Source organism: Canis lupus, chromosome 7, assembly GCF_048164855.1.
Source record: "Canis lupus baileyi chromosome 7, mCanLup2.hap1, whole genome shotgun sequence".
NCBI classification, from domain to species: Eukaryota; Metazoa; Chordata; class Mammalia; order Carnivora; family Canidae; genus Canis; species Canis lupus.
In genome coordinates, this window is record NC_132844.1 from 22,839,040 (window position 1) to 22,852,882 (window position 13,843).

The 13,843-nt window shown below is 39.4% G+C and overlaps 1 protein-coding gene across 4 annotated transcripts in view; it reads left to right on the forward strand.

The window, feature by feature from the left end:
• Nucleotides 1-1,264: 1,264 nt before the first annotated feature.
• Nucleotides 1,265-13,843, forward strand: part of MAP3K7 (mitogen-activated protein kinase kinase kinase 7) — a 76,607-nt gene continuing 64,028 nt past the window's right edge. For 3 of the 4 annotated variants that reach the window (XR_012033864.1, XR_012033865.1, XM_072832047.1), the window contains exon 1: nt 1,292-1,741. Coding sequence is in view for 2 of the 4 variants with exons in the window: in XM_072832047.1 (XP_072688148.1) it covers nt 1,622-1,741 (120 nt within the window). In the remaining 2 variants the exon portion in view is untranslated. Of the gene's footprint in view, nt 1,742-13,843 lie in introns of all 4 variants that reach the window. The other variant, XM_072832048.1, reaches the window with a different exon arrangement.

A 13,843-nucleotide genomic window follows, 5' to 3' on the forward strand; every position in this document is an offset into this window, starting at 1 on the left:
GTTTAGCTGTTTATGGTAAACCTAAACAGAGATGTTCAATAGTCCGGGAATTCAGGTAATATTTGAGCCTGGGAGATTGGGAGTGGTCATAAAAGTGGTGTAGATATTCAAGACACTGTGTATCATTCAGAGTGTGTAACAAGAAGGAATTATTTCATTCTTTTTTATGCTATTCACCAAGCTATCATTGAGTATTACCGGAACTATAAAAAATGACAGATCGTTTTCAGTTCATAATTTCTTCATAATTTCTTAATTGCCAATTCCAATGACCTATTTGCTATCCCAAATGTGTTTAACTTACTTTTCTGTACAGCATTTATTGGGCCGGCTATTCTTTAATTGGAAAACTCTTCTCCATTCCCCTCACTTTCCCCTTTCTGAATTGTTCCTTTTGTCTTTTACCTTTACTGAGTCTCAGAATTTGACATGTGTTAAGGTTTCATCCTTGGTCCTTCAGCCTTCATCTCGAACTCCACAATTTTTTCCAGTTAGGCTTCAGGTCACATCGACTAAAGTCTAGTTTAAAACTATAAGTTCTGTGGATAGCACCACACAGGCACCACTATCCACCTTGGAGCTACAACGACCGAGCTTCTACTAGCCCGTGAAGCTCCTAATTTTTGCATCTCTTTGAGCCTATTTTCTAAGGTCTTTAAAAACGGCAGCCAAAATATTTGATGTTACTGATGATTACATTATAAACGTTAAAGCACCTGAGTGCTCCGCATTCGACAAGGACTATTAATGCAATCCATAACTTCAGATGAATACAAGTCATAAATATCTACCTTACCTAATATTAAGGTCTGTTCCTGCGCACTCAGCCTACATAGTGTTATTCAGGTTACACGTGCTGGCTGGCTCGCTCTGTACCATTTTCTTTAGAATCCCTCGTAACATCAGGGCAACTGCTTCCTTCCATACATCGCATTGAGAGAAAACATCTCCCAAGGATTCTTAAAGAAATAGCTCAGTTTCCCTTACGGGTGAAACTGAAAAAAGCTCCGTCACAAAAACTCAGTCCAACACTACCCCATCTGTCCGCAGGTCTCTGAGATTAAAGGGACCCGCGCCATAACACAGCTGACGGAGCAGAGTTGAAACCTTACTTTTTATCTTTCCCGCCAGTCTCTGAACGACCAACCGCACTGATAGTCCGTCAGGCTCCGCGCCACTTCCGTTCGCGCACTTTAATTGCGTCACCGCATCAGCTCTCGCGGTATCATCCGATGTTGGGGGGGGGCGCCCTTCAATAAAGATCTCGCGAAATTTGTCCTGCAGCTCTAAGCTCGCCTCTCGCTCTGCCCCGACCCCACCCCCAACCGGCCCTTCCTTTCCCCGTCTCAGTCACAAAACTCCCCCCTCCCCTTTCTAGAGCTCGCAGCCCTCCTCCAGTTTCCGATTTCAGGCCGGAACCGGAAGTCCAGTGGGCGGGGCCCGGCGGCGGAAAACGCAGCGGAGCCGGGGCCGGGACTCGGCTGTGGCCGCTGCCCCTGTCCCCCGCCACGGATCGCCGTGGCTTCAGGCTGAAGGTCGGTCCGGAGGCGGGTGGGCACGGGTCTCCCCCGGAGTGTCCGGGTGGCAGCCTCCCCGGGCCCCCCGGGCTCCGCGAGGGATCATGTCTACAGCCTCCGCCGCTTCCTCCTCTTCCTCGTCTTCGGCCGGTGAGATGATCGAAGCCCCCTCCCAAGTCCTCAACTTTGAAGAGATCGATTACAAGGAGATCGAAGTGGAAGAGGTGAGTGAGGCTCGGCATGGAGGCACCCGAACCGGCCTTGCCTGGTCCCAGCTCTTCAGGGGGCTCCTCGGGCCCCTGCGGTTCTCAGGGCCCCGCCGGGTCCACCCGGGAGTCCCTACCTACCCAGGCCAGGTGGAGAGAGGACTTTGCCTTCAAATGCCCTGGGGAAGCTTGCTTTCTTCTTCACTGCTGCCCTCCTCTTCTGGGTCCGGGGTCTGGAGTTCGATCACCTCAAACAGCAGGACGGACTGGTGAGATGGTGTGGTCCACCGGTTCCTAAATACATAGGTAGCAGATTCATCAAAGACCACGGCCGTTTTGGAGTTTCGGTTCCCCGAGACTTGGTGCTCTTAAGGGCCGAGGGTTGTATTACGTCTGACGTATATAGCTCCGTACCTAGTACGAACGCTTGGTAAAGGAATCTGTCATCCTGTCGTATACAGCGTTTCCCCAGCTACCGAATGATTCTCATTTTGGCCTATTCGATAGAGCAGTAGACCTAATAATAAACGTTCTGTCCTCTGTTGGACTAGCCTGGACAAATTTTAGCATCAGTAATGTAGACTACGGTGAAACGATGTCTCAAGGTGGCATATTCCGAAGAGCTAACTCAATGATTTCAGTGACAACCACAGTTTAACACCAAACCAGAAATCGCTGTTTGAAAACCCAAATCCGTCCTTTATTCTGTAAGAAGTTATTTTAGAGAAAGGCAGTTAGGTGCTTTTAACATGTCGTTTCTTTTCAAATATATAAAGTAGATTGGATCGGGGCGCCCGGGTGGCGCAGCGGTTTGGGGCCTGCCTGCAGCCCAGGGCGTGATCCTGGGGCCCCGGGATCGAGTCCCGCGTCGGGCTCCCTGCATGGGGCCTGCTTCTCCCTCTGCCTGTGTCTCTGCGCCTCTCTCTCTGTGTGTCTCTCATGAATAAATACATAAAATCTTTTAAAAAATAAATAAAGTAGATCGGACCACACAATTTAGAAAAGTGAAAACAATGTATAGTTTAAAGACACACTTTAGAAAGTGTTAAAACTTTAGTTGAAAATAGTATCTATCAGTTACCATGTATTCTTCATTTTTAAAATTTATTAAGTACTTCGCAGTACATAGTCCTTAAAGAACACTGTGTGTTCTGTGTCACAGACTTCAAGGAGTTACCTCTACTTTAAAAATCCAAAATTATTTTTAGGCAGTGGCAGGGTAAAGTGGTGAGATAATTTTCACTCAACAAATAATCTTTTTTTTTTTTTTCCTATGGCATGTTTTGGAAGAATAATGGATTCTTTAAGCATGTCTTTTTATTGCATAAAGTAATCATGGAGAACAGCCTCATTTTACAAGAGAGCGTAAGCAAGGCCTTTGGAGTTAGAAGAATGTTCAGTATATCAGGTATACCATTTATTAGCTGTGTGATTTGAAGCAAGTTTCATAAACACTTTGAGCATTATAGCTTTATCTCTTAACTATAAATATAAAACAGGGATAATAATTTTTATTTAATTTTATCTGTATAACATCCTGTTAGGCAATATAATCAAAACCCAACAGGGTACCTGACACTTACTACTAGGAAACTGAGTTCCTGAGAGGAACAGTGACCCTCTTTAAGGTCACATGGCTAAAAGAAGGACCCATATTTTGAAAAGAGGGAGGAATTTATTTGTGTGTGTGTGGGGGGGTGATTTCTATTGAGGCTATGATAAATTCCTTTTTCAGAAGTGGATAGTTGATCCAGCTTTCATGGCTAACTTTCTTTTTTAAGAATAAAAATTCAATGAGTCAGTATAAAAGAATTGCAGTTTTTAAATAAGCATTTACGTCTACTCTGTGGCAAACTGTGCTGGTAGACTACAAATTGTTATATAATAATAACTTGTACTTCATGGTCTACCAACTGCTTTCACAGATTTAAACATCATTTGATTCTTACAGCCTTTATATTGTCACACTACTTTCTAAAGCATTTTACATTATTGCTTCTTGGAAGAATGGAAGTTACTGAGGAGACATCATTTCATATTACTGCTCTTCCCAGAGAGCCATTTAACTTCTGATAAGGTTTTAAGTTTCTAAAGATTCTTCTTTTGACTTAGATATTGTTTGAACCTTTTCTTTATTATATTTAGGACATTCCTGAGGAGTACATTTTTGTTTTCAGATGAAAATTTCTAATATTAGCTTGTTATCTTATTTATTTTTAAAAATATTTTATTTATTTATTCATGAGAGAGAGAGAGGCAGAGACACAGGCAGAGGGAGAAGCAGGCTCCATGCAGGGAGCCGGACGTGGAACTCGATCTCTGGTCTCCAGGATCACACGCTGGGTTGAAGGCAGCGCTAAACCGCTGAGCCACTTGGCCTACCCCTGGTTATCTAATTTAATTTTCATTTTTTAATACTCAGTTTATTTTCACTTTAAAGATTGAATTTGGACCTTTCTAAAATTAAAACTATTACATAGTTCCCATTACATTCATTTGCACATGTTAAAACAGTGTTATATAATCCATAGTGTACTATAGGCACTCAGTGAATAACTATTTCTCAATTTAGATTTTGCTTCTAGATTAAAATCATAAATAAGAGACTGAAGAAAGATGACCAGAAAAAAAAAAAAGTATTTTACATTGCTTTCAGTATTTTATATAGTACAAATATATTGCCTATAAATAAAATCCTGTTCTGTATTTCTCAAATAACAATGCGATTGAAGGGGATCCCTGGGTGGCTCAGCGGTTTGGCGCGATCCAGGGTGTGGTCCTGGAGTCCCGGGATCGAGTCCCACATCAGGCTCCCTGCATGGAGCCTGCTTCTCCCTCTGCCTGTGTCTCTGCCTCTCTCTCTCTCTCAGTCTGTGTCTCTCATGAATAAATAAATAAAATATTTAAAAAAAAAAGCAATGCAATTGAAGCAGAATTATATTGATTCAGTTAGAAACTATGTAAGAAAAATACTCCAGCCACAGGCCAAATATGCAGTCATTTAGTAGATGCATATTTTTAAGGCATCAGCTGATTATAATCCTTACATTCCTAATCTTGTGACTCAGTAATATCAGGGTGGCACTTCCTCAATTCAGTTCTGATACCAAATTATAGGAGGTCTCAGCCTCAGAAACTTACATAGGTAGGTACCTTGTCCTTTTTTTAAGCCATCTAGTTGTTACCATTCTGGATCTGAGTGAAGAGAATATCAGAATAAATTAGAGGTATGCACATTGAAGACTAAGTTGCAAGAAGTGGTAAAGACAATGTGGTGTGGTAAAAAGTGTACTGGGCTGGGTATTTTTAAAAATTGGATGTCATACTGATTTTGCCAAAATATATTTCAGTAACCTTGAGCAGGTAACCTCAATTTTCTGGGTCTCTGACTTCTCAGGTAAAATGAAGAATTGAACGTGGTATTTAAAGTGTCTTCCAGTTCTAAAGTGAAAACACATTTGTTATTTCCAGTATTTTGGTATGTTTCCACAGTAAGCTTTACATGATCTCTTGTGGAATATAGTTGGTGACAACCAACCCTGATTAGACAGGACAGATATCCCCATTTTATATTGACAAATGGTCATAGGGTTTGATTTACTAGAAGCCTTATGTCTAAGTAAGTGGTAGAGCTGGAAATTGAATTTGAGATTTCTCACTCGTGTCAATTGTTCTTTCTACTATATTTACAGTGTTACTTTAGTTCTTTATGAAGCACTCTGACCAAACCTTATTCTGAAAGTGGAGAAACAATACTGATTTCCTTTCCTACAGTGATTGGTCCTATGCATTTAATGAACATTCTTTTCTGTATACAATACTGCTAAGGTACTGTGGAAGATGAATAGAAGAATTCTAGATTCTCTCCTTGAAATTTTTGACTTATTGTCAGGCTAGAATAAACACAGAACAGTTAATAATTAACATTTTCAGAACCACAAATTTAAAACTGTGGCTATAAACTGAGCACTGAAGGCATAATTTGAAAGTAGAGTTAATCACAGAAGACTTAGGTGAATAGAAAGTAATCTGAAACTCAGTTTTGAATAAAGTAAGCATTATAGACTGGGAAAGGCACAAACGTGAATTGTCTTTGCAGTTGTTCCTCTGCCTAAAATTCTCTTCCCCCAAGAACTTCACATGGCTGACTGCTTTCCCATTCAGGTGCCACTTCAAATGTTTATTCCTTAGGGATACTTTGCCTAAGCAACCTAGATCTTTGTCAGTTTTATTATCCTTTGTGGCACTTAACCAGTAAGCAAAATTGTGTATCCCCCCAGCAAAATATAAGGTGCCTTATTCACACTTGTAACACCAATGTGTAGCACCTATTTTTTCTGTAAATATTTGTTGAAGGAGTAGTTGAAGTTATCACAGCATAATCATGAGGATTTAGTGCTCATCCAGTTCTTTATTGTATGTGATACAAACCAGAGGTTGTGATGAGTTTGTGATTTGGCTAAGGCAGCATTTACACTTAGAAGTGCAATCTGATTCTCTATCCAAATGTTGATTCCATTATACTCCATTATACCTAGCAAATACTTTGGTTTAGCAGGGGTTTTAAAAACGCCGTGAAGGGTCAGATGCTGTAAGTAAACCACTAGTGAGTTATTACTAAAATCCTAAGAAGACCCTATTTGGTATAGTTGCTTTTTAAAAGGGAGACCCACAGTGTTGACCTCAAGTATAATATAATAAGCAAGGCACATATAATCACTACAGTACTTACATGTTCTTAAACTTTGTTATAGAGACCCAAAGGTTTTGTTTTAAAGGGAAATATAGAAAGAACTTTTGGTAGTGATGTTTATTTTGTAGTTTAGATGTTTATAGACAACTGATAATGGGAAAAAACTTTGTTTATAGCGACCTGAAAAAACGGAGTCTCTAGATTTGTTAGTATTTAATTGTGGGTATCAAAAATTACTAATAAACTCTTCCATGTGAAACTTTTTTTTTTTAAGATTTTATTTATTTATTCATGAAGACATACAGAGAGAGAGAGAGAGAGAGAGAGAGAGGCAGACACAGGCAGAGGGAGAAGCAGGCTCCATGCAGGGAGCCTGACGTGGGACTCGATCTCAGGTCTCCAGGATCACACCCAGGGCCAAAGGCAGGCGCTAAACCACTAAGCCACCCGGGCTGCCCTCTTCCATGTGAAACTTTATGATCATTGGTTTCATTTGAAATCTGGAATTGTTATCACAGTGAAGATAGGTACATGATAACTTTTATATTGTGTGTGTTTAGCTTAAAAGATGACATGGGCATATAATTTGAAAGAAAGGCCTACTAACTGTGTCAGATGTCTGTGGCAGGTTTTAAAAAACTGCATGAAAATTCAAAAATAAGTTTGAATAATCAAAGCTTTACTTCTATGTTTTCAAGACTGTCTTGTCAGCAGATGGCAGTTCTACTCTGCCACAGTTTATTAATAGATATTGAAGTTCTGAGTTCTGAAATAGTTGGAAGCTCTAAGTTCTAACACATTAATGTAAGATCTGTGCTTGTTCTGTCATGTTCCGTATTTCTAGCCAGAGCAGTGGCAGCATAGCCAGGGTCCATTCACATAGTCCATAGAGCAGGGCCAAGTTGATGTGACAACTAAAATCACTGAACTAAAAATAACATGAATTGGGGACAATTAAGAATAATATTTCATAGTAAATTAAGAGCACAAAGACATCCTTTTCCATTTAGTATAGTTTAAGTGGGTTTTTTTGTTTGTCCATTTGTTTTTAGTAACATGACTTGGATAAAGGAATAGTCTTCCATCCTAAAGAAATTCGTTTTTAAAGGAGTTGCTTTCTTTAAACACATAACAGAATGAATCCTGATTTTGATATTTGTGCTTTTTAATATCAATTGCTTGATAATAGTCTTTGCACTCTCATTCTTCTTTTCTTTTTTTTTTTTAAATGACATTTAAGGGACGCCTGGGTGGCTCAGTGGTTGAGCGTCTGCCTTTGGCTCAGGGTGTGATCCTGGAGTCCTAGAATTGAGTCCCACATCAGGCTTCCTGAGTGGAGCCTGCTTCTCCCTCTGCCCATGTCTCTGCCTCTCTGTGTGCGTGTCTCATGAATAAATAAATAAAGAATTTTTAAAAAATTACATTTAAAAATTACATTTAAATCTGCTTTACTATATGAAACTAAAGTTGTGGACCCAAAACCAAGAAGACTACACCATGGGGGGGGGGGGGGTAGATGCATGTCATAAGAGAATTAATCTAACAACATTTTAATTTAGAATGAATTCATAAATTTAGGAGGAAATATTTCTAAGTTGACTTCCCTTTTAAAGCCAAAGTCCTCTTTGCATTCCTTTTGTTTTTCTGTTTTTACAGATGAGGGATTGTGAAAAATATCTAGTATTTATTTCTGAGTTTGCCATTTTGTATGGACGTGTGTGATGGGGAGAGATACTTGTAATTTGGATATGTGCCCTTTTTTACACCCTTGCTGAAAATTGATCTTTGGAGAAAGCTGTCATTCAAAATAATTGTTAATGATAATGTGTCAGAGAAACTTATGTTCAGATAGGAATTCTATCCAAAAAGCATATTTGATTTGTGAACTTGAATTAAAAATTTAGTAGTAAGTAAAAAGTGACTTTCTTTCCTTGTTTTGTAGTTTGAATGTTGGATTTTTCATTGTTTACCTTAGTTGCAAATGTGTCTCAATTTGCCATGTGTGCCACTCATTTCTACTCATCTACTGTGTATAAGGAAAAATACTGGATTGTTCACAAAAATTCCCTTTTTCTCCTTTCTTCCCGCCCAAGTTGGCATCTTAGTGCTCTGGAAAACTTTCATAAATAATATCAACAACAGGAGAGGACTCCCTGGTCTATGTGATAGCTTCCACCAGAGTATCTTGTTTCTCTGTTAATTATGTTTTTAATATAACCTAGTATTATCATTCTCAAACCAGAATCACCTAAAGAGCTTGTTAAAACATAGATTGCTAGACCCTACCCTCAGACTCAGTACTTCTGAGTTGGAACCTGAGAATTTATATTTCTCACAAATTTCCAGGTGATACTGATGCTTTGGATCCAGAAACCACAATTTGAGAGCCATTGAATTAATGCTTTTGCTGGTTTTGCATTTGGTTTCTTTTTGGAAGTCTTCCCTTGGGTTCTTATGACACTAATCTGATTTGCCTGCTACATTATTGACCGTTCCTTCCTAGTTTTTGCTGTTTTATTCTCCTCTCTTTTCAAGATGTTAAAGTTCTTCAGAACTCAGTTCTGGGGCCCAAGTATTTAGAGACTACTTTTTTGGTAATCTCATCCAGTTGATTCACTAGAAACAACTAAATGCTGTTATTTAGTTGCTAAATGTGTTATTTATAAAAATCTGCCTACTCTCTTTGTTTTCCTTCATTAAGCTGTTGCCTAATCTAGACATTATCCTTAATTCATCTATTTTCTTTCTGCCCATCCTGCCTGCATGCAGACCATCAACAAGCTCTTTTTTTTTTTTTTTTTAAAGATTTTATTTATTTATTTGAGGCAGAGAGAGAGAGAGAAAAGTAGGGAGGGAGGGACAGAAGGAGAGAGAAGAGCAGACTCCCCACTGAGCAGGGAGCCCAGTGGGGGGCTCAATCCCAAAATCCTGAAATGACCAGAATCAGACACATAACAGACTGCCACCCAGGCACCCCTGCAAACTCTTTTAAACTTATAATAAAACATACCCCAAATCTGCCTGTTTTTCTGCTCTACCATCAACCTTGTCCTAAGCTATTCTCTCTTGCTTAAACTGTTGAAATAGCCTCTTTGGTCTCTCTATATAGTCTAGCTTCCCTACAATCCATTTTTCATGTAAGAGCTAGAATGATTTTTTTTTTTTTTTAATATGCTTCCCATTGCACTTAGAGTGAAATCCAAAATCCTTTTCATGATGCAGAGAGCCATTCAGGATCCAGACTCTGCCTGTCTCTCCAGCCTTATCTGGCATCACTCTTCCCTTTTTCCACTGTGCACCACCCACATCAAACACTCCAAATATTTCTTTAGGTCATCACTAAAATGTCACCTTTCTCAGTGCAGCTTTACAGGACTTCCCTGTTTAAAATTGGCGGTGTGGTGGGGGCGGGGGTAGTGCATTTGTGTGTGTACACACAAGAGTTTGCTCCTTTACCTCTTAGCACGCTTGTTATTTACTAAAATGTGTTTTCTTGTATGTCTTGCTTCATTTGTCTCTCCACAAGAATATAAGCAGTAGGAAAAAGGATTATGGTTTATTTCGTTCACTTCTATATCTTGAGGGTCTAGAATACCACCTAGTCTGTAGACAGCGTTCAAATATTGTTGAATAGGGAATGGGGTTTTTTTCCCCCTCTTAGGGCCATCACATTACTTGTTTATTCTTCTTTGGTTGGTTCCTTGTATTATTCAAGTATCAGGGTAGTAACCTCATCAGATGGCCTTACCATACTATCCATCCCAAAATTTCCATTAGTCTCTTTGTTCTATCATCTTCCTTTTTTGTTTTCTACATGACTTTTTTTTTTTTTGCAATCTGGTATTTTTCTCATTCATCGTTTTGTCTGTTGTCTGCTCCCCAGCCCCAAATGAAAGCACATTCCATGTAGATCAAGGCCTTTGTCTTATTTATTGCTCTATCTCTGGTATCCTAAATGGTAGCTAGATATAGTAGACCAAAAACTACTATTTTAAGGAGTAAACAAATGAAGTTCATTATTTTCTTGACATGAACCTCACCTTTACCGCTTTGAAAGGAGAAATGATTTATTTCTCCCTTGCTTACTGACTAGGTCTTACCCTTTGGTAAGATTCTAGCTGATTCTCCAAAATTTACAGATGCTTCATTAGACAGTATGATTGATTAAATCTTTGGTCATTGGCAAGTGATCTGACCTCCAGCTCCTCTCCTTTCTTCTCCTCTCCTGTCCTTAAAGGTCAGGAGGATGATTTCACTGATTCTCCAAAATGTAGCCAAGCTCTACACTTAGCTCCCTGTACTTGAGTTGTCTGCCATCTCACTGCCTGTGATATAGGTTCCAGCAATTTGCCCTGCAACAGCCTCCTTCCAACAGTTCAGAAGACTCTAATTTTCAGTTGCCTCACTTTTCTCTTGGCAAGAGGTTTTTGTATCATTTCCATGTTCTTTTGGGGCTGAGAGAACCTGAGTAGGGCCTCCCTTTGTTTATCTCCCTTGCATTCTTAATCATCTGCAGCTTCCCTTGTGGGCTAAGCTGTGTGAGGCTACCCTCTCTTAGGGATCTCTTTGAGAAATGGGAAGGGTAAGTCCTTTTTGCCCTCAAATCCCTAACCTATCCTGAATCCCTGAACCTATCACTGAAGGGGATGGGGTGTTTCTTTAGGCACCCTCATAGACTCACCTTTGGCTCACTTCAGCTGGTATTTAAAAAATTATTTTAACAGTGTTATTTTGTCTTGAGTTGTTTCTCTACCTCACAAGGGTCAATTCTGTATCTTTTTTCCTGTTAATGTCTCTATAGTTATGCTATTTGGAAAATGGGAGGTTTTTTTTGATATTGCAATCTGAATGACCAGATGTATATTTCGTATATATATTTGACTTTTGTCCACAGTTTCTGACTCAGAGTTCCTAAGTGAAGAGAGATACCCTCAGTTGTTCCTAAGTGAAGAGAGATACAAAAACCCTCAGTAGTTCCTAAGTGAAGAGAGATACAAAAATCTTTCTCCTCCTCCCCTTCTTTCTCCTGTATGTCGCATATGTGTGTTTTGTTATGGTAATGAGGTTACTTTTGATGCCTACCAAAGGATGGGGCTCCTGCTAGGAGAACCTACTTTGTGATGAGAAGTTTGGAACTTCAGTTTCAGCCTCCTGACCTTCAAGGACAGGAGAGGAGAAGAAAGGAGAGGAGCCAGAGGTCAGATCACTTGGCAATAACCAAAGATTTAATCAATCATACTTGTCTAATGAAGCATCTATAAAAACCCAAAAGGATAGTGTTTGGAGAACTTTCAGCTTGGTGAATAGGTAGAGGTAGGTGCAAGGAGAGTAGCTTGCCTGGAGAGGTCATCAAAGATCTGCACACTTTCTGCATACCTTACCCTCTGGTTCTCTTCCATCTGGTGGTTCCTGGGTTATATCCTTTTATAATAAACTGGTGATCTAGTAAGTAAATTGTTTGAGTTTTGTGAGCCACTCTAGCAAATTAATTGAACCCAAGCAGGGAGTCATTGGACCTCCACAGTCTGAAGCCATTGGTCAGAAGCACAAGTGACACCTGGGCTTGTGACTGGCATCCGAAGTTGTGGGAGAAGAGGCAGTCTTATAGAAATGAGATCTTAACCTGTAAGATCTGATGCTACACTATCCAAATAGATAGTGTCAGAATTGAACTGAATTATAAGACACCAAGCTGGTATCTGAGCATTGCTTGTTGGTGTGGAGAAAATTTCTTTTTATTTTTTTTAAGATTTTATTTATTTATTTGACAGCATGTGCACAAGCGGGGGAGTAGCAGGGAGAGGGAGAAGAAAGGAGAGGGGCTCCCTACTGAGCAAGGAACCCGATGTGGGGCTTGGTCCCAGGACCCAGGATCATGACCTGAGCTGAAGGCAGATGCTTAACCTACTGAGGCACCCAGACACCCCCAGAAATTTAATTCTTTAAGCATTAACTCTGTGTTTCTAACCTCTCCTTTGAATTCGTAGCAATTTTTTTTATCATGCATTTCAGTTTCGGTGTACAACCTTAGGCATCTTATACTTTCTTTACTATCATTTTGTATCTGTTGTTTCACTATATATGTGAAATATCTTATGGCTCTAACATGAGTGGATGCTTTTTAAAGCCATGGGCTTTTACCTTACATGAATATGCTTGTTTTATAGTTCAAAGTATTCCCAAAAATTGCTTTCTTAAGCAAATGGAAGAAAATTTATTGTGTCCTCACTTGTCTGCATTTTGTTCCCATGATTTTAAATTGAAAACTCAGACTCAGCCATTATCTCGGCACTAGATGGCACTTGTGCATCACAACTAGTCATACAACACCTAACAGTTTTTCTGACAAGTGAATGATCCACAAATGTAATGTTTGGAATCCCTGCATGGACATTCCTGAGAATAGGAAAATGAAACAGGAGGAGACCTACTAAGTACCAGTTGCTTTGAGGTATTTTTAAATACATGGTTGAAGAATATTTTAAATTCATAGTCATTATTTCATAGTTTTATCAATAGTCTGGTCTCCATCCCTACCTTCTTAGCCTAATGTTGCCATAAAGTTGAAATTTGTCTCAGGACCTGTTTGCTATTTATCATGGTTAATTGTGAGAGAAATGATTAGTACAGCTCTCTTACACTTATTCATACCCAAATCTACACAGTTTTTCTTTTGTAGGACTTAAGAAAACGTGTGGCTTTGGCTCACTTAAGAACCCTGTAGATATCACTGAGAACACTGTTGAAAAACACAGAAGTGCAAAGATGTTAATCTCCCCAGCATTAATAGCTAATAGGTAGACAGAACCTATATTCAAACTCAAGTCTGTTGAGTTTTAGAGCCTGTGTGTACTCTTTCCCATACTCTGATGTTGCCAGGGTTAGCCAATAACCATTCATGTTAAAATAGCTGGATGACTAGTTCAAATGACTGATGGGGTTTCTTTCTCTTATGAGAGATACAACTCAGTGCTCAAGAACAACCCAATTAAAAAATGGGTCAAAGACATGAACAGACATTTTTCCAAAGAAGACATACAGATGGCCAAACAGACACATGGAAAGATGCTCAACATTATTCATCATCAGAGAATGCAATTCAAAACTGTAATGAGATCACCTCACATCATCTGTCAGAGTGGCTAAAATCAAAAACAAGAAACAAGTATTGGGGAGTATATGGAGAAAAAGGAACCCTCATGCATTGTTGGTGGGAATGCAAACTGTTATAACCACTGTGGAAAACAGTATGGAAGTTCCTTAAGAAGTTAAAAATAGAACTACCCTATGATCCAGTAATTGTACTACTATTTACCAAAAAAATGAAAACACTAATTCCAAGGGATCCATGGGCCTCCTTACATTTATTGCAGCATTATTTACAGTAGCCAAGATATGGAAGCAGCCCAAGTGTCCATCGACTGATG